At 42.9% G+C, this 25,086-nt stretch overlaps 1 protein-coding gene across 3 annotated transcripts in view; it reads right to left on the reverse strand.

Annotated features, from left to right (window-relative positions):
• arhgef3 (Rho guanine nucleotide exchange factor (GEF) 3) overlaps positions 1–25,086 on the reverse strand; it is a 310,123-nt gene that overhangs the window by 196,380 nt on the left and 88,657 nt on the right. For all 3 annotated transcript variants that reach the window (XM_048547753.2, XM_048547754.2, XM_059649896.1), the window contains one exon: positions 7,084–7,150. In XM_048547753.2, the coding sequence (XP_048403710.1) occupies positions 7,084–7,150 (67 nt within the window). The remainder of the gene's footprint in view (positions 1–7,083; positions 7,151–25,086) is intronic.

A 25,086-nucleotide genomic window follows, 5' to 3' on the forward strand; every position in this document is an offset into this window, starting at 1 on the left:
TCATGTATTAATCTACATCATGCCATTCAGTCTGACACCAAAACATTACCGGGTTTCCTGCTGGTCTTAATTCCTAAGCACCTTCTTTTGTTCCATTAAGGTTCAACAAGTTCTTGTCCAGACCCATCAAGCTATCATTTCTGTTTATAGTCAGTGGAGCAAGATTTTGTTTTGTTTTCTATGGCAATCATGGGAAGCAAGAATTAAGATGGAAGGAAAAGGAGACACACTTCTTTATTCTTTCTGGGTTTTTTTAAGTTAACATTTCAACCAGAAAACTCACAATAACTGTTTGGCAACACCAAGCATCTCTGCTGCTAAGTCAACTGTAAAAGAAAGAAACAGACAGCAAACTTGGAACTGGATAGATTTAAACCGAAGTCCATAAGAAATCTGAAAGAGAGTTTGGTAGTAATTCCACATAAAATTTAGATTTAAAAGATGTTCAATCAATTTCAGCAAAATAAAAGTGAATTTGATTGATATTTCTGTTTCACTATGAGAATAATCTTGTTTGTAAATGTGAGTCATTAATAGCTTTAAATAAGCCTTCCATGTTTTACACAAAATCATACATAAAATGAGTTTTGCATGGTACATATTAATAGGTGTAAAATTAACATTATGGAGGCATTTCAATGCTGTCCTATTCAGGAAAAAAATAAGTCTATTGAGCTTTTAAACACATTTGGGAGACTGATGAACAGACAAATTGCAGCAAACCTACAGTCTTCCATTTTGCCTGCTCTTCCAAGTAGGCAAATAGGATTACCTTCCTGAAAATTATGGGTCCTTCTTTCAAAGGCACTGGGAGCTTGGTTACCACTTTAACCAGTGACTCAACTGGGACTGTGACTTTTCTGACTTGCACAGTTCGGTGCATGAGGAGTTGTTGCCAGATGGGGCCTAAACAGCAAACTATTTTGGATGTGAGTTTGCTCGCTGAGCTGGAATGTTAGTTTTCAGACATTTCGTCACCATTCTAGTTAACATCATCAGTGAGCCTCCGACGAAGCGCTGGTGTTATGTCCCGCTTTCTATTTATCTGGTTAGGTTTCCTTGGGTTGGTGATATCATTTCCTGTTCTTTTTCTCAGGGGATGGTAGATTGGATCCAATTCAATGTGTTTGTTGATGGAGTTCCGGTTGGAATGCCATGCCTCTAGGAATTCTCGTGCGTGTCTCTGTTTGGCTTGTCCTAGGATGGATGTGTTGTCCCAATCAAAGTGGTGTCCTTCCTTACCTGTATGTAAGGATACGAGTGATAGTGGGTCATGTCGTTTTGTGGCTAGTTGATGTTCATGATGTTAATGAACATCAACTAGCCACAAAACGACATGACCCACTATCACTCGTATCCTTACATACAGATAAGGAAGGACACCACTTTGATTGGGACAACACATCCATCCTAGGACAAGCCAAACAGAGACACGCACGAGAATTCCTAGAGGCATGGCATTCCAACCGGAACTCCATCAACAAACACATTGATTTGGAGCCAATCTACCATCCCCTGAGAAAAAGAACAGGAAATGACATCACCAACCCAAGGAAACCTAACCAGATAAATAGAAAGCGGGACGTAACACCTGTGCTTCGTCGGAGGCTCACTGATGATGTTACCTAGAATGGTGACGAAACTTCTGAAAACTAACCTTCCAGCTCAGCGAGCAAACTCACATCCAGAACCTCAACCTGAGCTACAAATCTTCTCAAAACTCGCTAGCAAACTATTTATTAAGTTCCTCGTAAAGCCAGAGGAATAAGAGTACTCTTATAATCTTCATAAGAAGAGTTTAAGTGCCTGCAGACTTAGATTATTGCCCCACTCACCACTCTTTGTAAATCATTAGGGTTTCTCCCAAAGATCCTCAGTGCATGGGTTCCAGGGGGTGCATCTTCAGATTCTGAAGGTAGATTCCTGCATGGTACTCTGCTTCTGCCCATTGGTCAGTTGTCACTACTCAGATTTTGGGCAAGCACCTTAAGACATGTGGGCAAGGATCAGGATTAATAATAATTCACGCATTACAGTGCTAGGGTCAGAACAGTTTGCCACTGACTTCAGCCTTCTTCTGGTTGATTTCTGCTCTAAGTTAAAATCAGAGCTTATCTACCTATCTTAAAGATGTATCATCGTTAAGCAGTATGAGGAATGTTTGAATACAACTCAACTGATTAAGTTTGAAGTACACGAAGAGTTGAGGTAAAAATGGCAGCTGAGTAGCAGGGCTCTTAAGGCTGGGCTTGTCTGCTCCTGTTTGCTTTCTTTCTTTTGTTTACTTTTAACTTCTGCTCTTTTATTTTCAAAATGTATTTTCTTTAAAGCATTTTGCAGTGGGTTAATTGGAACAGCAGCGAGAGAGGGCTGTGCGCAGAATGATGGCAGCTTCCCGGCAGTCTGAGGTAACAGCAGGTGTGGCTCCTCCCAGTGACTGGAAGCGGGAACAAGGACATCCTCCTGACGTTCGGGGCTGGCAGTGGCAGCAGCAATGCTAAAACCTCCTCCAGCGATCAGAGGTGGTGGCGGCAGGAAAAGCATGGCTCCTCCCAGCAGCCAATGCAAGACTTACAGACTGACTGAGGCTTTAGGCTGTGGCTAGGCCCGGTTACCCACATCAGTGGTATCAAACACCTTTATGGAAAAGGGCTTAGACTTTGAGATCGGGATTTGTCTTACATTTTGATTTTCTTTTATTTTTGCTTCTTTTTGTGAGATTCTGGTTTTGTGACCAAGATGGAGCCAGAGAATGGTGACATTGTCCATTTTTCACTGTACTCGTATTCCTTTTCTTGAGTACATGTGGCAATGAAATCTAATTCTAATTCAACTGGTTGTGGTGTCCAGATAATCTGATGGCTCAGGATAAAGAGCAGTTACACAGCTTTGTAACCATGTCAAATAGATATTTAGAACATTGAACACATTTTCTTACTTTCTTGAAATTGTTTTTTACTTTGCCAACTTATAACAACTCTGTGCTGCTTGTCTGACTGTACTCAGCAATATTTAGTATTGAATTGAAATGCTTTTGCATTAATAAGCTTTGTAATATAATGAGTCAACAGCAATTATATCCAGGAAGCACTTATTTGATCACGTCTGCTGGAATCAATAATTAATGGTTTGATTAAATGAGATGAAACCAGAGTATCTATTAACGCTTCATCCAAAAATATTTTAAACTTCATAAAATCCAGACACAAAAATAATGTGAATTCCTAAAGATCTGAAAATTTTTCTCAAACAGAAGGAGGAAATAAGGAGGGGGGCTTGTTTTCCGAAGCATCTGTCCTCTAATATTGCTGCAAAATTTCTTAAGACTTACTGAGGGTGGGGCCAATCTGAAGACCCAACAGAGAGATGAAAGTAACAAAAGTAGGGGTTAGGGCTGGCCTCCTGTCTTAATGTTCTTTAAATTATCCTATTCCCCATCCAATTGAAAGAACACCCAAAAAAGAGAGAGTTAGAAGTAGCATTGAAGAGTCACTGGAGATCAAGTCAGTTCCAAGAAGAAATAAGTGAAATTGGGATTTGTCTGCATCCCACAAAATGACTATAAGGCCTGCAAGCTTCTTTCTACAGCTCAGTCTTGAGGTAGGACTTTACAGGGAGCTGTTTAGCCCCAGCAATAAGAAATAGCAGTACTAATGGGCTCAACAAGTGCAGCATTTGCTTGCAGTCATAAATTTGGACCCCATATACAGTTTTCAACTTATTTGTACCCTTTCACGCCTTTTGGATAGTCCTTTTTTCAGATTTGTCAATCAAAGATCACTGCATTAGTCATCATAAACAATTCTCCCCTCACATGATCAAACATTTTGGTCACGCAACCTCAAATGTCAAAAAGATTCATAAAATCAGCAAAGCATAAAAAACCAACCACTTACAAACCACCTCAGCTTTCACACAGCACATTATAATGCCAGGGCCGGATGCAGATGAGTAGAGAGATGTTGTAGATTAGTTGAAAAATTTGACCTCTTGTATGACTGATACTTCACTGCATTTCTTAAGACAAGAATGATTTGAAATAAGGAAATAAAATGCTCAGCTATGGTAGATGATATTCCGCAAAAGAACCCTGCATCGTATGAGAGTTCATTAAAAGCTACAGCTGGATATGGAGAATAGGTGAAGGTTGGCTTGGAATTTACAATGTGGGTAAGAAGAATTTTGTTCGTTTATAGATGTTTCTTCAAATTAAAAATCTATGTTGGAATATCCAGTTGCGTAGACAGGATTTATGCAGGAAACAAATAGGTTAATACATCAGGTAAGGGTCCTTCTACACCAGTCTGCGAATGATATCTCTGATGAAGGGTCTAGGCCCGAAACGTCAGCTTTTGTGCTCCTGAGATGCTGCTTGGCCTGCTGTGTTCAACCAGCCTCACATTTTATTATCTTGGAATTCTCCAGCATCTGCAGTTCCCATTATCTCTGCGAATGATATCTGATTGGTTGACAAATTAGCTAGGCAAAAGCAGTAAGTATCAAACTTTGCACATTGAGAGAAACTAACAGTACCTATGTAATGAGTAAAAAGAAGAGAGAGAAAACCAATCCATGGGGAATATATGGATCCTAACCACAATGCTAACTGAACCACAAATAAGTCAAAAAGATATGGTCTGTATGCCAACCACACATCAGGTTAAAATGGTTACCATTGTTTCCTTTAGGTATAATGTCTTTTTCAGTAAAGGTAGGGTGAACATTTTCATTTTCATTTCCTGGCCTTCAAGTCTAATATTTCCTCATACAGCTTTACAGCAAGGGCTGCAGTGCATTGACTCCACAGGTGCAACATGAAATGTGGTTTAAAGAACGTGCCATTGACATGAAAGGTTATGTTGAGCAGAAACAGTTGGTGAAGTTTGACATTGAAAATGAAGATTTGAAGGATTTTGCTCATGTATAAGGGACTTATAAAAGGTAAAAAGTAGAAATGGATCAGCTTAATGCCAGAAGCTTTCTAGAAAACAAACATAGTTCTGTAGTGGACCACTTACTAGTCTTGATTTCTTTATTAAGTACTTAATTACAGAGCAAACAAAGATCTCATATAAAAAATACCGAGGCATCTTCAAATGTCATTCACACTTGCAATGTGAGAGTTTCCTGAAGAATGTAGCTCTCCTTTTCATAACTTGTCTGCAAATTTGAATTAAAATTAACTTGTGCCTTTTTCAAAGGGTAGAAATAAAATATAATTCCCCTTCTATCGTGTTATTTGCACAACATGTAGCACGCGCTCCATTTAAAGATGCACGAAAACAGCTGCTGTCTTAGAATCCCACTGGCAGTAGTTCAGAATTTTCATGGGCACCAATGCGGTGACAGGAATAGACAAAGACCCTTTCATGTGGTGCCTGGAGCATCTACATTTCTTGGCTGTTGCATTGGTTTTGGCACCAATCGCTCTCACATGGATATCATGCAGCCCTCAACTGGATTCAAACTCAGCAACAATTTTATATTGACAAACTGACTCTGCTTCTAGACTAACCCCAATGTGAAGAATCATTTACAGAGTTGTTTTGTCACATGTAAACACCGTTACGGTATGATATTAACAAACGTGGGCATGGACAGATCAGAATGCAGCAATCGCAATATGCTTCTTTTTGCAGGTTGTGGCAGAATTGCACCAAAAGTACAAACTTGTCACATTATTTCAGTCCATTTTCAGTTTTAAAGGCTACTAGTGTCTAGGATCTATTGTTGTAGACTAGATTCAAGTAAAATCATTAACATGCCTATTAAATAAATCTCACAGCAAATATGAATGCAGCAGAGTACAGGAAGAAGCTACTATTGAATCTGACCAGTAGTGAGGCAATGAAGTTCTTACCTATGATATTTAAATAATTACTTGGCATTACCATGAAAAGCTGGAGAATAATGCAAGATCAAGCTTTTATAATATATTTATCTGTGACGTATAGACATCACACTCTAAATCCAATATTAGTTTAGTTGCTGCTGAAGAAAAACTTTCCTGAGTTGTACTTAACAAGATCATATGTATGTCAACTATTTGTGTAGTTTAACATCTAGTTAGAATATCTAGTTTGAATGGGCAGCATTCCCAATTTTCTATCCTTTTTTGTTGAAAGCAGTGACCCTCACAGGACATTGGTAATTTTCCACTTTGGAAACTAAACATTTGATTGATAGACCATCCAACCTTGAGATAAATCACAGACATGTTTCATCATGTCTTTCTTATCCTGAATCTATGCAAATATTATCCATGAATGGAGATAGTTAACACAAAAATGTTTTGGCAGCTACACTTGGATTCTGTAAAACATGTCTGATTTTATGTGTCAGCTTCTTTAAGCAGTGCCCAAATCTAAGTCAGAAGCCTGTGGGATCAAGCCTCATTCCAAAACTTGAGATTAGTGGTGCCAAAAGTTCTGCCCATGGATCACATACAACTCCATGATCCTTGGCTATTTGACCCATGATGCCCAGGCAGTCAAGTTGTATTTCTGCTGATTTGATGTAGCCTGGAAGTTTGGAAAATAAAATTATTGTTCTCAGCACAATTGTATCATTGCTGGGTAAATTCCAAATTGGCCCATCAATGACCAGTTAAGATCCAGAATTAAAGGCAGACAAATAAGCATGGCCTTAAACTTAATTGTTGACTTTGTGGCTAGATGGTTCATATCAGAGCATTCTGCAGAGAGAGAAAAATTTGGATCTTATTAATGTTGGTCAATGTAATACAATGGGAATACTGTTTTATCTGCAACTGTACATCCAACATTAACTGCCCATTCACAGTGTCGCTGATTCAGGAGGTGATGAAGGATTCTGAAATGCTATTTGAAAGGTAATGACCTAAGCAACATATCGCCCCTTCAGTCAGCATCCCCAAAGCCAGATTAACTCATGGTGTACTTCATTTTTAGATCTTGCTTTGTGAAAAATATTGAATAATTTGTTCGAACAATAGCCAATATATTCAAATTAATTCACTGGAGTATTTGAAAGACATGGTAATGATGTGTAATTATGTGGAATCCATGTCATATCTAAGTTTAGCTGAGTTCATGATATACTTACTCCCTTGAAATTCCAGCCACTGACTGCAGATAGCAGGGAGGAGGTGCTACCTTGCTGTAAGGTAGGCCTGGGAAGCAAAAATGATAAAAAAAAGTTAATATCAGAATTGTTTCCAAACATCAGTCTTAAAATCTACAAACAATCCCTACATCTGCATGACTTCTGACAAAGGGTCACTAGACACGAAATGTTAACTCTGATTTCTCTGGAAATCAAACCTGGTGCCAGACCTGCTGAGATTTTCTAGCAATTTCTGTTTATGTTGCTGCATTTCCAGATCAGTTAGGTGTGGGAAACAAATGTTGGCCTTTCCAGTGATATTGGCACTCCATGGCAGAATAAATATAACTTAACTTTTACCATTATTTCTTATCATCTTTGGAACATTACATGATAACTTTAAACTACACCTGCTGTATTCTAGACTCGTGACGCGGAGGTGCCAAAGTTGGACTGGTGTTGTTAAGGCCAGGCCTAGTCTACACTCAGATATAGCACGACCTGGATAACATGCAGGCTTGGACTGTGACTTGATGAGTAACAATGGGGACTCAAAAGTGCCAGACAAAACCATTTGTCCACAAGTGAGAATTCAACCACTTCCCCTTGATGTTCAATGCCAATTCTTTTATGGATTCTCTCATCATTGACACTAAGCTCAATGGATTAGCCATTTAAATAGTGTAGCTGCAAAACAGGACAGAGGCTGGGAATTCTGTGGGCTTGTGATTCACCTCCTGTCTCCTAAAAGCCTTTCTACTTTCAACAAGTTTCATATAGGAAGTGTGATGAAATACGACCCAGTTACTACTTTGACTGCAATTCCTACACTGATAAAGCATGAAAGCATCTAAGACAAAGCAGCCTGGTTGACTGGTACCCTGTCTATGTTCTTAATTATTCTTACCATCTGATGGAAGATGAAATGGTGAAGAGGCGGACCTTCGTCTTTCCCCCAGAACTTGCAGAGGAGGCCATGACACCAGACCATGCCAGCCTGGTCCAAGGTCACTACTCGAGTCAGTGTGACCCATCCAGTCTCAAACATCCAGAGGAAAGGCCAGCAATGATCTTTTCTGATCTGTCACAGTAAGAGTCACCATCTTCTCTCTGCTACCTTATTCTCATTCTCTTATCTTTGCTTCCACACCCACATCCCACAAAGGCTCATGTTCTACCACTCTCACATCATCTCCCCTCATTCACACTCACCCAGTCCAAACTCCATACCACGAAACCTGCACGGCCTCTATGCTGCCTACTCACTCATTCTGTACACCTCACCAGCACCAACAGCTATTCATCTCACTCCATCCCTCTCCATGTCTCATTCCAAGAGAAAGCAGCCTATAATAGGGCAGAAAGGGGCAAGATAGGTGATGGGATGTCAGCCAATCAGCTCCATATCCCCAAAGTGAGGATCCTGGCAGTGACTGGGTGCTGTTGACTGACTGTGTCAAAACCCTCAGACAAATATCAGAGACTGTCTTCAATTTACTGTGCCATGTCACCCTGACTACTCCGTTTAGACTTTGAGACATGGCCATCTGTTTGAAGCACATACAGTATGTTGACTGTGTAGTCTACTGGCACATAGTGCAAGTCAGAGACTGAAGTAGCATAGTGCTGTACAACAGCTGTCGACAATCTTGACTGATAACAGCTGACAAACACGACAAGCTGTGTGACTTTGTGTCTGTGCCAAAAGACAAGGAAAGAGAAGGCAAGGATGCTATCAGCACTGAGGAAGGCAGAAAGTAAACGTTAAGAGAGTGTGTGAGCAGCCCTGAGATGTAGCCTGATCCATGAACTGGATGTCCATCCCTGCACCCAAGGTTGGCAGCCACATAGCACAGGTAGGTGCTGCTGCATTAAAAGTGCAATGCTGAAATACAGAACTACATGCAGTCTGCCTGCATGTCACTTTATCTGTGAAGACAAATATCAGGAGGAAAGAACAGAAATAATAGGAACTGCAGATGCTGGAGAATCCAAGATAACAAAGTGTGGAGCTGGATGAACACAGCAGGCCAAGCAGCATCTTAGGAGCACAAAAGCTGACGTTTCGGGCCTAGACCCTTCATCAGAGAGGGGGATGGGGAGACGATTCTGAAATAAATAGGGAGAGAGGGGGAGGCAGACTGAAGATGGATAGAGGAGAAGATAGGTGGAGTACAAGAGAGTTGCAGTGGGAGAGAGATCCCCTGAAGTTGGAGGGAGGAGGGTAACTTCTTCAGGTTAGGCATCCTGGAAGAGGCTTCGCAGTGAGGTTAAAATTGTGATCAGAGATAATGGGAACTGCAGGTGCTGGAGAATCCAAGATAACAAAGTGTGGAGCTGGATGAACACAGCAGGCCAAGCAGAACCACACCAAATACATGCCATGATGATGCAATACGACAGGTATGTGTTGGAAGTTAAGGTCCATGGATGTGGAGTGCATGCAGCTGCTGCCTATGGATTGTCTCTGAGATACTCATTTGGGGGTCCAAGCTGGAGGTCTAGAGGCAGATTTGCCAGTTTACTGCTCTGGCCTTCATATCAGAAATTCTCAGTATCTAGTTACTATTCACCAGGCAGTAGGAAGAGGAACTGCATATTAATAGCAAGACTAAATAATAATGAAGCACCTAATGATTGAGAACCAATGCTAATAGATTTCTTGATAATAAAATGTGAGGCTGGATGAACACAGCAGGCCAAGCAGCATCTCAGGAGCACAAAAGCTGACGTTTCGGGCCTAGACCCTTCATCAGAGAGGGGGATGGGGGGAGGGAACTGGAATAAATAGGGAGAGAGGGGGAGGCGGACCGAAGATGGAGAGTAAAGAAGATAGGTGGAGAGGGTGTAGGTGGGGAGGTAGGGAGGGGATAGGTCAGTCCAGGGAAGACGGACAGGTCAAGGAGGTGGGATGAGGTTAGTAGGTAGCTGGGGGTGCGGCTTGGGGTGGGAGGAAGGGATGGGTGAGAGGAAGAACCGGTTAGGGAGGCAGAGACAGGTTGGACTGGTTTTGGGATGCAGTGGGTGGGGGGGAAGAACTGGGCTGGTTGTGTGGTGCAGTGGGGGGAGGGGACGAACTGGGCTGGTTTAGGGATGCAGTAGGGGAAGGGGAGATTTTGAAACTGGTGAAGTCCACATTGATACCATATGGCTGCAGGGTTCCCAGGCGGAATATGAGTTGCTGTTCCTGCAACCTTCGGGTGGCATCATTGTGGCAGTGCAGGAGGCCCATGATGGACATGTCATCAAGAGAATGGGAGGGGGAGTGGAAATGGTTTGCGACTGGGAGGTGCAGTTGTTTGTTGCGAACTGAGCGGAGGTGTTCTGCAAAGCGGTCCCCAAGCCTCCGCTTGGTTTCCCCAATGTAGAGGAAGCCGCACCGGGTACAGTGGATGCAGTATACCACATTGGCAGATGTGCAGGTGAACCTCTGCTTAATGTGGAATGTCATCTTGGGGCCTGGGATGGGGGTGAGGGAGGAGGTGTGGGGACAAGTGTAGCATTTCCTGCGGTTGCAGGGGAAGGTGCCGGATGTGGTGGGGTTGGAGGGCAGTGTGGAGCGAACAAGGGAGTCACGGAGAGAGTGGTCTCTCCAGAAAGCAGACAGGGGAGGGGATGGAAAAATGTCTTGGGTGGTGGGGTCGGATTGTAAATGGCGGAAGTGTCGGAGGATAATGCGTTGTATCCGGAGGTTGGTAGGGTGGTGTGTGAGAACGAGGGGGATCCTCTTGGGGCGGTTGTGGCGTTGTTGCGAACTGAGCGGAGGTGTTCTGCAAAGCGTGCGAACTGAGCGGAGGTGTTCTGCAAAGCAATTTTGCACCTCCCAGTCGCAAACCATTTCCACTCCCCCTCCCATTCTCTTGATGACATGTCCATCATGGGCCTCCTGCACTGCCACAATGATGCCACCCGAAGGTTGCAGGAACAGCAACTCATATTCCGCCTGGGAACCCTGCAGCCATATGGTATCAATGTGGACTTCACCAGTTTCAAAATCTCCCCTTCCCCTACTGCATCCCTAAACCAGCCCAGTTCGTCCCCTCCCCCCACTGCACCACACAACCAGCCCAGTTCTTCCCCCCCACCCACTGCATCCCAAAACCAGTCCAACCTGTCTCTGCCTCCCTAACCGGTTCTTCCTCTCACCCATCCCTTCCTCCCACCCCAAGCCGCACCCCCAGCTACCTACTAACCTCATCCCACCTCCTTGACCTGTCCGTCTTCCCTGGACTGACCTATCCCCTCCCTACCTCCCCACCTACACCCTCTCCACCTATCTTCTTTACTCTCCATCTTCGGTCCGCCTCCCCCTCTCTCCCTATTTATTCCAGTTCCCTCCCCCCATCCCCCTCTCTGATGAAGGGTCTAGGCCCGAAACGTCAGCTTTTGTGCTCCTGAGATGCTGCTTGGCCTGCTGTGTTCATCCAGCCTCACATTTTATTATCTTGGAATCTCCAGCATCTGCAGTTCCCATTATCTCTAATAGATTTCTTGCTGCTCATTAGCAACAATCTCAGTCTGCCATTCCACACTTGGTTGGAAAATGGGACATTTTATTCTCAATTTTGAAACACAGTCTTCGCTTGACATATCACCAGATTTTTCAAAATTTCTTGACATGGTTCATGCCATTCAAGATTCTGAATGAAAAGATTTTGTCCCCTGTGTTTGTCTCATTTTAGCTCCATCAACTGTTAATTTGGTTTATAGTCTCATGGCTTCTTCCTCCTGACTTGCCCAAAAGCCTAAATGGATTATGCAAATAGGGCTGATGGATTATAAATCTCCACTGTATTTTAAATGTGAGCAGATGAATTAATTACTTTCCTGGCTTTCTTTAAGTTGACACTTTTAAAAATTTGCAGCTTGTCGATGTTGTTTGCTGGGATTCTTTCAGAACGTTTGCTAATTTGTGCAGACATGACCTTTTGTCCACTTAAAATGTGAAAAATGACTGAACAGGAAGTATTTTTAATATAATCAGGATTTTAATTGTTCAGAAGTATTTGAACATTGAATAATTTACTCTAATGTCAGACCTTTGGTGACTGCTTGTTCCCAATAAGTTAGGGCTCACCATATCACAATTCAGAGCCATGATATTGAATTGAGGGGGGAAAAAAATCATACGCCAACATTTAACACTGAACTAAAAACACAGTGAGCATTTAGCTGAATGTTGATATAATTGTAATTTGTCAGATGTTACTGCTTGCAAACTGAGTTCTGTTACCCTATTTTCACATTTCAAGAAGAGTTTATTTAAATGTAATCAGAGATAATGGGAACTGCAGATGCTGGAGAATCCAAGATAATAAAATGTGAGGCTGGATGAGCACAGCAGGCCAAGCAGCATCTCAGGAGCACAAAAGCTGACGTTTCGGGCCTAGACCCTTCATCAGAGAGGGGGATGGGGAGAGGGTACGGGAATAAATAGGGAGAGAGGGGGAGGCGGACTGAAGATGGATAGAGGAGAAAATAGGTGGAGAGAAGAGTATAGGTGGGGAGGTAGGGAGGGGATAGGTCAGTCCAGGGAATACGGACAGGTCAAGGAGGTGGGATGAGGTTAGTAGGTAGGAAATGGAGGTGCGGCTTGAGGTGGGAGGAAGGGATGGGTGAGAGGAAGAACAGGTTAGGGAGGCAGAGACAGGCTGGGCTGGTTTTGGGATGCAGTGGGGGAAGGGGAGATTTTGAAGCTGGTGAAGTCTGCACTGATACCATTGGGCTGCAGGGTTCCCAAGCGGAATATGAGTTGCTGTTCCTGCAACCTTTGGGTGGCATCATTGTGGCACTGCAGGAGACCCATGATGGACATGTCATCTAAAGAATGGGAGGGGGAGTTAAAATGGTTTGCGACTGGGAGGTGCAATTGTTTATTGCGAACCGAGCAGAGGTGTTCTGCAAAGCGGTCCCCAAGCCTCCGCTTGGTTTCCCCAATGTAGACGAAGCCACACCGGGTACAATGGATACAGTATACCACATTGGCAGATGTGCAGGTGAACCTCTGCTTAATATGGAAAGTTATCTTGGGGCCTGGGATGGGGGTGAGGGAGGAGGTGTGGGGGCAAGTGTAGCATTTCCTGCGGTTGCAGGGGAAGGTGCCGGGTCTGGTGGGCTTGGAGGGGAGTGTGGAGCAGACAAGGGAGTCACGGAGAGAGTGGTCTCTACGGAAGGCAGACAAGGGTGGGGATGGAACACATCCCTCACACCCCGCCCCCCCACCACAACTGCCCAAAGAGGATCCCCCTCGTTCTCACACACCACCCTACCAACCTCCGGATACAACGCATCATCCTCCGACACTTCTGCCATCTACAATCCGACCCCATCATCCAAGATATTTTTCCATCCCCACCCTTGTCTGCCTTCTGGAGAGACCACTCTCTCCGTGACTGCCTTGTCCGCTCCACACTCCCCTCCAAGCCCACCACACCCGACACCTTCCCCTGCAACCGCAGGAAGTGATACACTTGCCCCCACACCACCTCCCTCACCCCCATCCCAGGCCCCAAGATGACTTTCCATATTAAGCAGAGGTTCACCTGCACATCTGCCAATGTGGTATACTGTATCCATTGTGCCCGGTGTGGCTTCGTCTACATTGGGGAAACCAAGCGGAGGCTTGGGGACCACTTTGCAGAACACCTCCGCTCGGTTTGCAATAAACAACTGCACCTCCCAGTTGCAAACCATTTTAACTCCCCCTCCTATTCCGCAGACGACATGTCCATCATGGGCCTCCTGCAGTGCCAAAATGATGCCACCCAAAGGTTGCAGGAACAGCAACTCATATTCCGCTTGGGAACCCTGCAGCCCAATGGTATCAATGTGGACTTCACCAGCTTCAAAATCTCCCCTTCCCCCACCGCATCCCAAAACCAGCCCAGCTCATCCCCTCCCCCCACTGCATCCCAAAACCAGCCCAGCCTGTCTCTGCCTCCCTAACCTGTTCTTCCTCTCACCCATCCCTTCCTCTCACGTCAAACCGCACCTCCATTTCCTACCTCATCCCGCCTCCTTGACCTGTCCGTCTTCCATGGACTGACCTATCCCCTCCCTACCTCCCCACTTATACTCTCCTCTCCACCTATCTTCTTTTCTCTCCATCTTCGGACCGCCTCCCCCTCTCGCCCTATTTATTCCAAAACCCTCTCCCCATCCCCCTCTCTGATGAACTGTCTCGGCCCGAAACGTCAGCTTTTGTGCTCCTGAGATGCTGCTTGGCCTGCTGTGTTCATCGAGCTTCACACTTTGTTATCTTGGATTCTCCAGCATCTGCAGTTCCCATTATCTCTGATTGTCTTCTATTCATCCATTTATGATTACCATCTTCACTGCTAAATGCAGAACTTGTAAAACTCCACATATACATTAAAAATCTTCTGTCTAGATGTACATGCTGTTGAAATTGCTGTTGTCTTATTACTTATGGTCCCAGTCAATGTCAACACTTATTAAGAACTACCTACATACACTTTCAGAATGGAAGTTCTGGGTATAAATGGTTGCTTGCAAATATGTAGTTGTAAGCCCTGAATAATATACGAGCAAATTTTTTAAGTCTCTTTTCTCTACTCTGTGCCACATTTTACACAAGGAATCAAGCTTTTATTTATATCGCTCACCACGAGCCAACCCAGAGACAACTTACCAGTTACATAAACATCTCCAGTACAATACTTGTTTACAGACAAATTCCCAAGTTGTCTGTTTTGCTTTTCATAAGAAAAAAATCCTTCATTTATTTCCTGAAGCCAACATTACTGCAGCTTACTAGAATAGCCAGTATGAAAAATGTGCTATTTAAATACACTCAAAAAAGCTCAAATCTTCATATCTGACTCCTTGATGGCTAACTCAGGATAGCATGGCGATTGATGAATTGCAATCAATCCTTGGTTTCCTTATACTTTACAAACATTCTTTACAACACAAATAGACAAATGAAGATGCAAATTCTTGAGGCAATCAAAAGAGTGAAAAATTATACTGGGGTTGAAAAGTTGAATAAAAAGTTCAAAATATTCAAAAAAGCAAGGATTTTAATTTTATTACCTTTTAAAAATTCCCTTTCTTTTGTCCTCCTGAAGTAAATGTTCAATGGGATTTTCTTTTCTCAAACCAATGTAAGACTAGATTAAAGTTTTCAAGAAGATTTGTAGCTCGGATTGAGGATGACTTGCTCGTCGAGTGGGTGTGTCTGGTTGCTAATGTTTCATCACCTGCAAGGTCACATCGTCAGTGTGCCTTTGGTGAAGCGTTGGTGTTCTGTCCCGTTTATTATTTATATGCCTCAGTTTGCTGGGGTGGTTGGCACTACTTCTGGTTCTGTTTTTCAGTGGATTGTATGTTGGGTCCAGTTCAACGTGTTTGTTGATGGACTTCCAGTTAGAATACCCGGAGGCCTGGTACTCTAACCTGAAATCCATCAACAAATGCATTGAATTAGACCCTGTGTACAAATCACTGAGAAACAGAACCAGAAGTGGTACCAAACACACCAACAAACTGAAGCATGTAAATAACAAGCCGGACAGAACACCAACGCTTCACCAGAGGTGCACTGACGATGTGACCTAGCAGGATGATGAAACGTTTGCAACCATACACACCGGCTCAATGAGCAGGTCTACAACCTCGTAAAATGAGATTATACATTGCCTAATATTCTTGGACCATAATCAAAAATTAATAGATTTAAAGAAACAGTAAATTTGTTGGCATTAAGACAGATTACCCCAAATTAAAGCATTGTGCAATGCTGATCATATCTGAGAGGAACTTATCATTCAGACATGGCATGTTGTAAACTGTACGATAGTCACTTGGCTGTCCAAACAATTCATTTTTTTTCCTTCAAGTAGACTTTTGGGAACTTAAAGCTCTAAAGATATAATTTTCAATGTAATAAGTCATCTCATTTTTGTGCCAGAGATTTAGCACAGCCATTGACAATTCTGCTTTATTGCTAATGCCCATTACAAGTAGACATGTATACAAAGAAGTGCATGCAATGAAGACCCTTTCTTTCCTGCTTCGTGTAGGCAGCAGCTCAATGTCAGAACCAGAACAATCCTATTAAAAAATAACATGAATAATAAAATGATTACTTGTGGCAAGCAAAGGAATTTGACAGACCATATATGGTCATCGCTCCTATTCTTAAGGCAGCAGTAGGTGATTTTAAGGTGGATGACTAATAATGTATCATCAATATGTTGCTTGTAAGGCAGTACCATACAGTGTTCTAGAATCACCCACACTAAATGGGGAATTTGAATTGAATAAAGTGTTTCCTGCACTCTCATTGTGCTTTTAACAGCCTTCAACCCCCACAGTATATTGATTACATCTCCAAAGCTTCTGCCCACCACGCTCTCGACATCATTACAAGCTGCTCTGATACCATAACAACGCTGACTGATCTACATAGTGGAGAATCAAGGCTTCTGAAATTAATTACACTACAAAGCATTATTACTGTACATCAAACCATCAATGCTTATTTCAGAGATAATGGGAACTGCAGATGCTGGAGATTCCAAGATAATAAAATGTGAGGCTGGATGAACACAGCAGGCCAAGCAGCATCTCAGGAGCACAAAAGCTGACGTTTCGGGCCTAGACCCTAAGGGTCTAGGCCCGAAACGTCAGCTTTTGTGCTCCTGAGATGCTGCTTGGCCTGCTGTGTTCAATGCTTATTTCATTTAGATTGAGCAAGCTTGCAGATCACCCTCCTTAATAGATAATGTTAACTACAATTAAGAATTGGGGAGTGGGGAGAAAAGCAATAACAAAAGAGAAAAAGTGGCTAATTTTAGAAAAAAATTCTTAAACGTTTTCTGTTGACGTCCCACAGCAATCAAACATGTTCCAGGTTATGATGCTTATTATGTTGCATTCAAACAGGATGTTTAAAGATTGTAATTTAGGAAACTGTGTTGAGCATTGACTGTATATATAAGAAAGGTAGTTACTGAAGTAAAGATAACAATAAATGTTTATATAACACAGTGGAGTTGCAGGAACACAGCAGGCGAGGCAGCAGAGGAGCAGGTAAGCTGACGTTTTGGATCGGGACCCTTCTTCAGAAATGGGGAGGGGAAGGGGACCCTGAAAATAAATAGAGGGAGGTGTAGTGGTGATAGCAGGCAAGTAGTGGTGGGGATTGACCAGTGACACTATTGGGTTGTAGGCTTCCAAGGCGGAATATGAGGTGCTGTTCCTCCAGTTTCCAGGTGGCATCATTGGTGACAGTGGAGGAGGCCCAGGATGGACATGTTGTCATCCAAGGAGTGGTAGCCGAAGGTGAAGTGGTTCGTGACTGGGAGGTATTGTCATTTGTTGCGAACCAAGTGTAAGTGCTCCACAAAGCGGTCTCTGAACCTCACCTGGTCTCACCGATGCAGAGGAGACCACATCGGGAACAGCAGATATAATAGACCACATTAGCGGATGTGCTGGTGAACATCTGTTTGATGTGGAAAGTTTTTTTGTGGCCTAGGATGGGGGTCAGAAGGGAGGAGTAGGGGCAGGTGTAGTACCTCCTGCGGTTGCAGGGAAAAGTGCTAGGCGTGGTGGGGCTAGTGGGGAGTGTGGTGTGGACAAGGGAGTCACAGAGACAGCGGTCCCACCAGAAGGCAGATAAGGGTGTGGAGGGAAATATATATAGTTTTGTCAAGATGCAATTAAAAACTCTATATCAGCTCATGAAAACATTTGTTCATCAAAATGAATTTGTTTCTGTAACATTCTGCTATGGGTGTGATTAACTTTTACATAATGTGACTGAATATTAATAAATGGTATCTGAGGAAATGTCCTGGTAACGCATAATTGAGAGGTCTATGATTGCTCAAGCAATATCAAGATGGTATCTAAGATGCTGTCACACTTCTCCAGCAGTGTCTGTGGAGGGAGGAATAGTTAATGTCTTGAATCCAAAATGACTCTTCTTCAGAACTCAATTATGTCACTGGATTACTGTACACTGCAGCCGGTCAGAACCATTAAAAGAAAGTTGAAATGAGTCTTATCTAAACATGCCAATGCACAGTATACTTCTTTCACTCTTCCTACTAAGTGGGCACACATTTATTTTCATTACCAATATGTGGGATTCTGCATTTACAAAGTCAATCACATAACAGGAGCAAGATTTCTTCTAGGCAATAGTATTAAAGTCAAAGGTAAAATTCAGTGCAAAAAATGAATAATGTCTGACTAATAAACTGATCTGGGGCAAACTTACTATCATTTCTAAAATAACATGAGGAAATTGAGGATGACCAATTTATAATCAGAAAAGCCTGCATGTTACAGTATGGAAATTCTAACAAATCAAGTTATAAAACTAATTTCTGACTATAACACATTTATCACCCTCACTCTAAACAAAATCATTCTTAACAAAAATTGAGTGACCTACTTTCTGTAGAGTGTTTCCGTTCTTTAGAGAAAATGACTCCCAACCCCCTTCCCCTCCCCTATCCCCACCCCCTCCCTCCACTTGAATTAATTTTCATCAAATTTATGTAAAGTGTCAAACCCCTTAGTGGTGATGGGCTCCAGTCATTCCATCAGTCACATCACGAAACAATTTGTATCTTATTATTTTTCTTAGCCTCATATTGAACACATCCTTTGCCACATACTTTCTCTCACCCGTCCGAAGAATCTTGGAACTAACAGACCATTAATGGAGGCCTACTGATGTATGGGTGTACACAGACATGAAGGTTAAGATGATTAGAAAATTGGTCTCAAGTACCTGCTAGGTTGAATGATGAGTTATTGATTATTTTAAAAATATGATTTCTGGGAATATGTATAGTGTTTCAGTTTTATCAGATAACATTCACCATGAAACAAAGTAAATCTGGCAAGACAGAGAAGATGTAATTTTTAAGCTATTGCTGTTGTGTAGAATTGGCATTGCGTATTCTATGACAGATAGTAAAATCGACATGTCTACAGCCAAGATAAACCCACAACGTCAGTCATAAAGTCTGTGCTAAGTTTCACAGTAGCAATGAAATAAATAATGAGATCATCCTTTTAAGTGCTATTGACTGAAAAAGAGTGGCCAGGAGAGATCTCCCCTCAGCCATTTTGAGAAGCAATGTGGAATCCTTCAGAGCCTTAGTTTAACGTTTCAACCAAAAAGGGGCACCTCAAATGCAGAACTCCCTCAAATACTGCACTGCGGTTCAAAGTCAGACATCACATGACACTAAGTTATAGTCCAACAGGTTTATTTGGAATCACACAAGCTTTCATTGGGTGCAATGAGAGAGTAGGGCACACAAACACAAAGTTTATAGACCGAAAGATCAAGGGCAGAGAGATCTAAAGATCATACAACTGGTGTAAGTGGACTATCGGATGATGTCTCTGCAAGTAACCAAGAGTGTTAGACGGTGTATGAGGTGTTTCCAAAGTCAGTGTCAGTGCTGTACTGTCGTCACAATCAGACAGAGCAATAGGAGTATACAAAAGGTGATATCTCAGGTCAGATACTGAATTGTGGGTGTGAGGCCTTGTTCAGAATCTGTCTCAGAGTTTTAACCTGGAATCAGGCTGGTTTTGCTCTGAAAGCTGTCATTTACAAGATTCCACCCTGACTGACAGGGACTACAAATTGTGTGTTTTTTGAACATAATAGAATGTATCTGCAAATAAATAAACATGTTGGACAAAATGAATCAGCCCATAGATTTATTGATGTATGTGTGTGGCACAAAGAGAGAAAGGAAGAGAGACAGAGAGAGAGAGAGAGAGAGAGAGAATGTGTGTGCAGGTCTTTGACAGATTGTGTGCGTGTGTGAGAGGGTGCGTGTGTGAGAGGGCGTGTGTAGTAAGTAATTCAAAAATGTACAAACTACTTAAGGTGGAGAGATCATTACAATTTAATCAAGGTGATACTGAAAAAACAGGAAATTAAGGAAGATTTTACTGATACAGAAGTGTGGTGGATTCACTGACAGACATTCAGCCTAAATTACACCCACAATCCAGTTTGCAAGGCTACAAGTTCTCAACATCAATTTGGAAACAACTGATCTGTCCCATTCATTTCCACCGTATGGAATTCCTGACCATAGAGGACTATTCTGGTAACATGTAAAAAAGTTGCAATAATTTACAGCTTTTTAAAAATAATAGAATATCTTGGAAACTGTGTTTATTCAGGTTACTGGATCTTCAATACCCGGCCCATATTACCACATTCCAAGTCATCACCGACTGAAGTAAGCTGATCCTTTGTTTCATGAACATGCTGTGTGTTATACAAAGATAGATTAATCTATTATCCTTAAAACTAACGGACACAAAACCCCCTTTCTGTCAGGTTAACCTGCTGCTGCCTCATTAAGAATGTAGCTCTTTTCAGACTTAATCTATTGATAATTAGCAGAAATGGCACTAGCTGCTTCCAGTAAAATGAACATTAATAAATTCCTTTATTTACTGATATTTTAATGTATTAATCAATAATAATTCCTTGAATGTAATTCTCTTAAGAAGAACAGCCACTCCCTTCTCAGGGGTTCTTTCTATTTACTGTCCTGATAGCACCACCAGGAAAGCAGTGGCCATTGTTGGTATTGCACTTGGTTTTCCATATGAACCAGGAGCAGGATTAGCCATTTGGCCCTGCAAGCTTGCTCCACCATTTAAAAAGATCATGACTAATCTGATTGTAAACTCAAATCCACATTCTCTCCGACTCTTGATGATATTCACCACTTGCTCACCGAGAATGTATCTACTTCTGCATTAAAATATTCAAAGACTCTGTATCTACCACCTTTCAAGAAAGACACTTCCAAAGACACGTGACACTGAGAATCTTTTCCCTGTCTCAGTTTTAAATGGGTGACCCCTCACGAAGCCCTAATTCTGGATTCTACCACACGAAAACATCTTCTGATAGAATTATAGAATCCGTACAGTGTGGAAACAAGCCCTTCGGCCCAACAAGTCTACACTGACACTCTCGGCATCCCACCTAGACCCATTCCCCCATAACCCTATAATCTTCTCTTCCAGGATGTGAGACACCCTCTACTAGGAGCAAGACAGAATCTCCATTTTCCTGCTCTACATCCAATTTGCCTTCCTCTGCTGCTAGACCCAACACCACCTTTCCCAATTCTGCACCTGACATCCCTTCTATGGATATACTCCCAGTGAACACCTGACCTACCTTCCTTCACTAATGGACACGCTCCAACATTCTCCAGACTAGACACCCACACATCCTGCTATCCCACCAGACCTGATTGCTGCTTTCCACCCTGATGTACACCCTAAACATTACATCACCTACCTGGCCCCTTTGTCAACTTGCACCCTACCCCTAACCATTTGGCATCCTACCCACCTAGGACCCTAACTAGCTGTAAGTCCACTTACCTGTCATCCTACTATCCATTTGCCCCCAGCATCCTTCCTTCCATCCAGTTGGCACCCATTTCACCTGGCACCCTACATCCTACCCAACAGGTACCTTACCCAGCTATCACCTGATTTACCTGGCATTCTACTCCCTACTGATTTAGCATTCTATACTCTGGTGCCCTGCCCCCTGTCTAGTTGGTGCTCTACTTACCTGGCACTCTATTCCCTTCCTCACCCATTTTGCACCATACCCTGCCAGGAGCCTAACATCATGCTTAGATTATGGTTTCACAGCAGCTGTCAAAGTGCTGGCCAAAACCTTTAAATTACAGATAATGGAAGCTGACTGCTGAGAAGAGAGAACAAGTTTTGCCTTTGCCTGACAATTCTATGCTTTGAAAGAATAGTCAGAATGGAAGTACAGCTGCATTTCAGAGGAAGCCTTGGGAAGAATCTCTTTTTATCAATGCAGAATTCCCTTCTTTGGTAAGAAAAGAACAGCCAGAGTGGGAATTGGCATGAAATTGCCACTCCTTGGATAATCCAATCCAATTTCTTGAAAAGACAGGGCAATTATAGATAATACTGAAATGATGGAGTCACTGCTCCTCGTTACAATGATGGCATCATTGGCCATCAAGAAGAATTTCTTGGTTGAACCATTAAAATGTAATAATAGCTTAAAAAAAACATGAAAAACAAACAGCTGACCCTTCATTAGCGGAATGCCCTAATGTATGTAGAAAAAGTTACAACTAATTCAAAACATTTATTTTGAGATGCATGTATACTTAATGGTGCACATCAATAAAAAAGATGGATCCATCATCTCCAAATGACTGAGGTAACAAGGCGTAGAGCTGGATGAACACAGCAGGCAAAGCAGCATCGGTGGAGCAAGAAAGCTGATGTTTCGGGCTAGACCCTTCTTCAGAAATGAAGGAGGGGGTGCAGGGTTTCTGAAATAAATAGGGAGAGAAGGGGAGGTGGATAGAACAATGGATAAAGGAGAAGATAGGTGGAGAGGATACAGACAGGTCAAAAATATGGGGGTGGAGCCAGTAAAGGTGAGCGTAGGTGGGGAATTAGGGAGGGGATAGGTCAGTCCAGGGAGGAGGCAGGTACTAAGAAAGATAATGTGGCTGTAGTACCTGGTTTGCTTCAGGACGTGGTCCAGCAATTTCAGGGCTGAAGAGATTAGGAGAGAGTTGCAGTGGGAGGTAGATCCACTGAGATCTTTCCAGAGGGAGGAGGGTAACTTCTTCATGGTAGGCATTCTTAGCAGAGGCTTCACAGTGGGGTTAAAATTGTTTCAGAGATAGTAGGAACTGCAGATGCTGGAGAATCTCAGATAACAAGGTGTAGAGCTGGATGAACACAGCAGGTCAAGCAGCATCAGAGGAGCAGGAAAGCTGACGTTTCGGGCTAGACCCTTCTTCAGAAATGGGGGAGGAGAAGGGGGTTCTGAAATAAATAGGGGGAGTGGGGGAGGCAGATAGAAGATTGATAAAGGAGAAGATATCTCTTTGGCCCTGAAACTGCTCTCGGGTCCCAGATACACTGTCACTGTGACATTTTAGTTTGTACTTTTAGCAAATTTCTCACCTAAAAATGGGAAAATTTGAATGTGGAAGAGCAATGTAAGGCAGAAGTAGATGCCCTACACTGCTATCACTTGTCAAATAGAAGATTTGAAGAAGCCTCTTGTTTTCAGCAGCAGCAGTGCGAGCCAGAGTGTCGATAGGAAGGTAAGGTTGTTTTTTTTTCTCCAGTATAAAAATTTACCTCGTGCAGCAGCCATTCTCATTTTCAGCGGCAGGTGTGTGGAGACAACGTGAGCCAGGAAGGAACTGATATATTCGGCCATCGGCTTCATTAGGGGCATTTAAGTGGCTATTAGATAGGCATATGGATGATAATATAAGGTAGGGGTGGAGGTTAGATAGACCTTAGGATTAGGGTAAAAGTTTGCCACAACATCATGGGCCGAAGGGCCTGTGCTGTGCTGTACTGTTCTATGTTCCATCAAAAGTTACAGGTATTCAGGTTCATCTCCGGATTTCAAATCAATGCTGGATCGGGAACTGGAGTGAAGACGGTTAACCTGAGTTTTCATTTTAGTTCAAAAATATACTTAATTCATAAAAATCTTTTTAAGTACATATAAAAAGGTCCTGAGAAGTTCCGTGCAATCTTTGCAGAGGAAAAACAAAGAACATGTTGGAATTTGACATTCTTCAGAAGTTTGCTGCAGCTGCAAAACAAAGATATTTTCTCCTTATACAAGAAATGATTTACATTCATTTTGGGACAACCTGAGGTTCTGATAACTCAAGGGACCCTCATTATACTTTGGCAAAATAAAAATCTGAGATGGTGGTCTCTCCCCACTGCACCTTTGTGGCAGCTGTCCCAGGCTACGGTATATTGCTCAGCACATAGTCAGCAAGGCTTAGTGGAGGTCAAGGTTTTTTTTTACAGGGAAAACCAAGAAGTTTTGGGCAGAGCAGAGTGTGTCTTTCACCGAGTTGATGATCTTCCAGCCAGAGTTGATGTTTGTCTCTGTGTGCATCCCAGGAAATAGCCCACAGAGCTCAGAGTCCTGCATCATGGATCTGCTCAGGCCGAACCTCAACAAAAACTACTGCATTTGTCTCTAGACCTTCTTTGCAAAAGCACTTTCCAGAAGGAGATGTGTGACTGTTCCTTCACGAGCCCCACTGCTTCAAGGGCATCGTGCAGTGGAGACCAGGTATGCATGAAAGATTTGATGGACAATGCCCTTCTCACCACCTGCTAAGCTACGCCTTGGTGCCTGTTGGAAAGTTCTGGTGAGGAGGCATCCTGCCAGGTGCCTTTTTGTCCGCTCAGGGAATTTCTCGATAGGATCCACCCTCTCCATTTCCCACACCGTCCTAAGAACATTCTGTGCTGACCACTTCCTGATGGACTTGAGATCAATTCTTTCAATTGCAAATTTTTCCATGAATGACAGGTGATTATAAAATGGTCTAATGACTTGGAGAGTTCCATGAAAACAAGGCTTAGTCCATCCTTTGCAACACTACGGATAGGCAGAACCTCAGCAACCTTCAGCTGTGGCCATTGGAAGCTCCCGAGGTCCAGGCTGGGAGTCTGTAGTACAGTCAGGGTGACTGTGAAGAGTCAAAGGAAGATATGCCTGTCTCCTGGGCCTAATTTGTGAAGAGAGTGCTGTTCAACTGCTATGCATTCCGCACTGTAGATATCTTTTGCCTGCAGGAATCCCTCAGCGGAAGATACTTTGAATAAAAGCAAAAAACTGCAGTCACTGGATATCTCATCCACCTACCATCAGAGGAAGCTGAGGCTACTTAATGTATCTGGTGCAGCTTCAGAAGTTTTCAGCCCACGAAAAATCAGGTCACTTGGTGGGAAACTGAAGGCAAAAGGTGTACTTCATAAAGGACTGCAAGGGGACCAAGTACTGCAATCTCATTGGGCTGACAAGTCAACTGTACAATGCCTGCCCAAAGCATGATGCCCAACACCTATGGGAAAATGACTAAATTTGGCATCGCAAGCAGCGATTCCCAAAAGAATATTAAGGTGCCACCCTCC

Source organism: Stegostoma tigrinum, chromosome 11 (assembly GCF_030684315.1).
Source record: "Stegostoma tigrinum isolate sSteTig4 chromosome 11, sSteTig4.hap1, whole genome shotgun sequence".
Classification (NCBI taxonomy): Eukaryota; Metazoa; Chordata; class Chondrichthyes; order Orectolobiformes; family Stegostomatidae; genus Stegostoma; species Stegostoma tigrinum.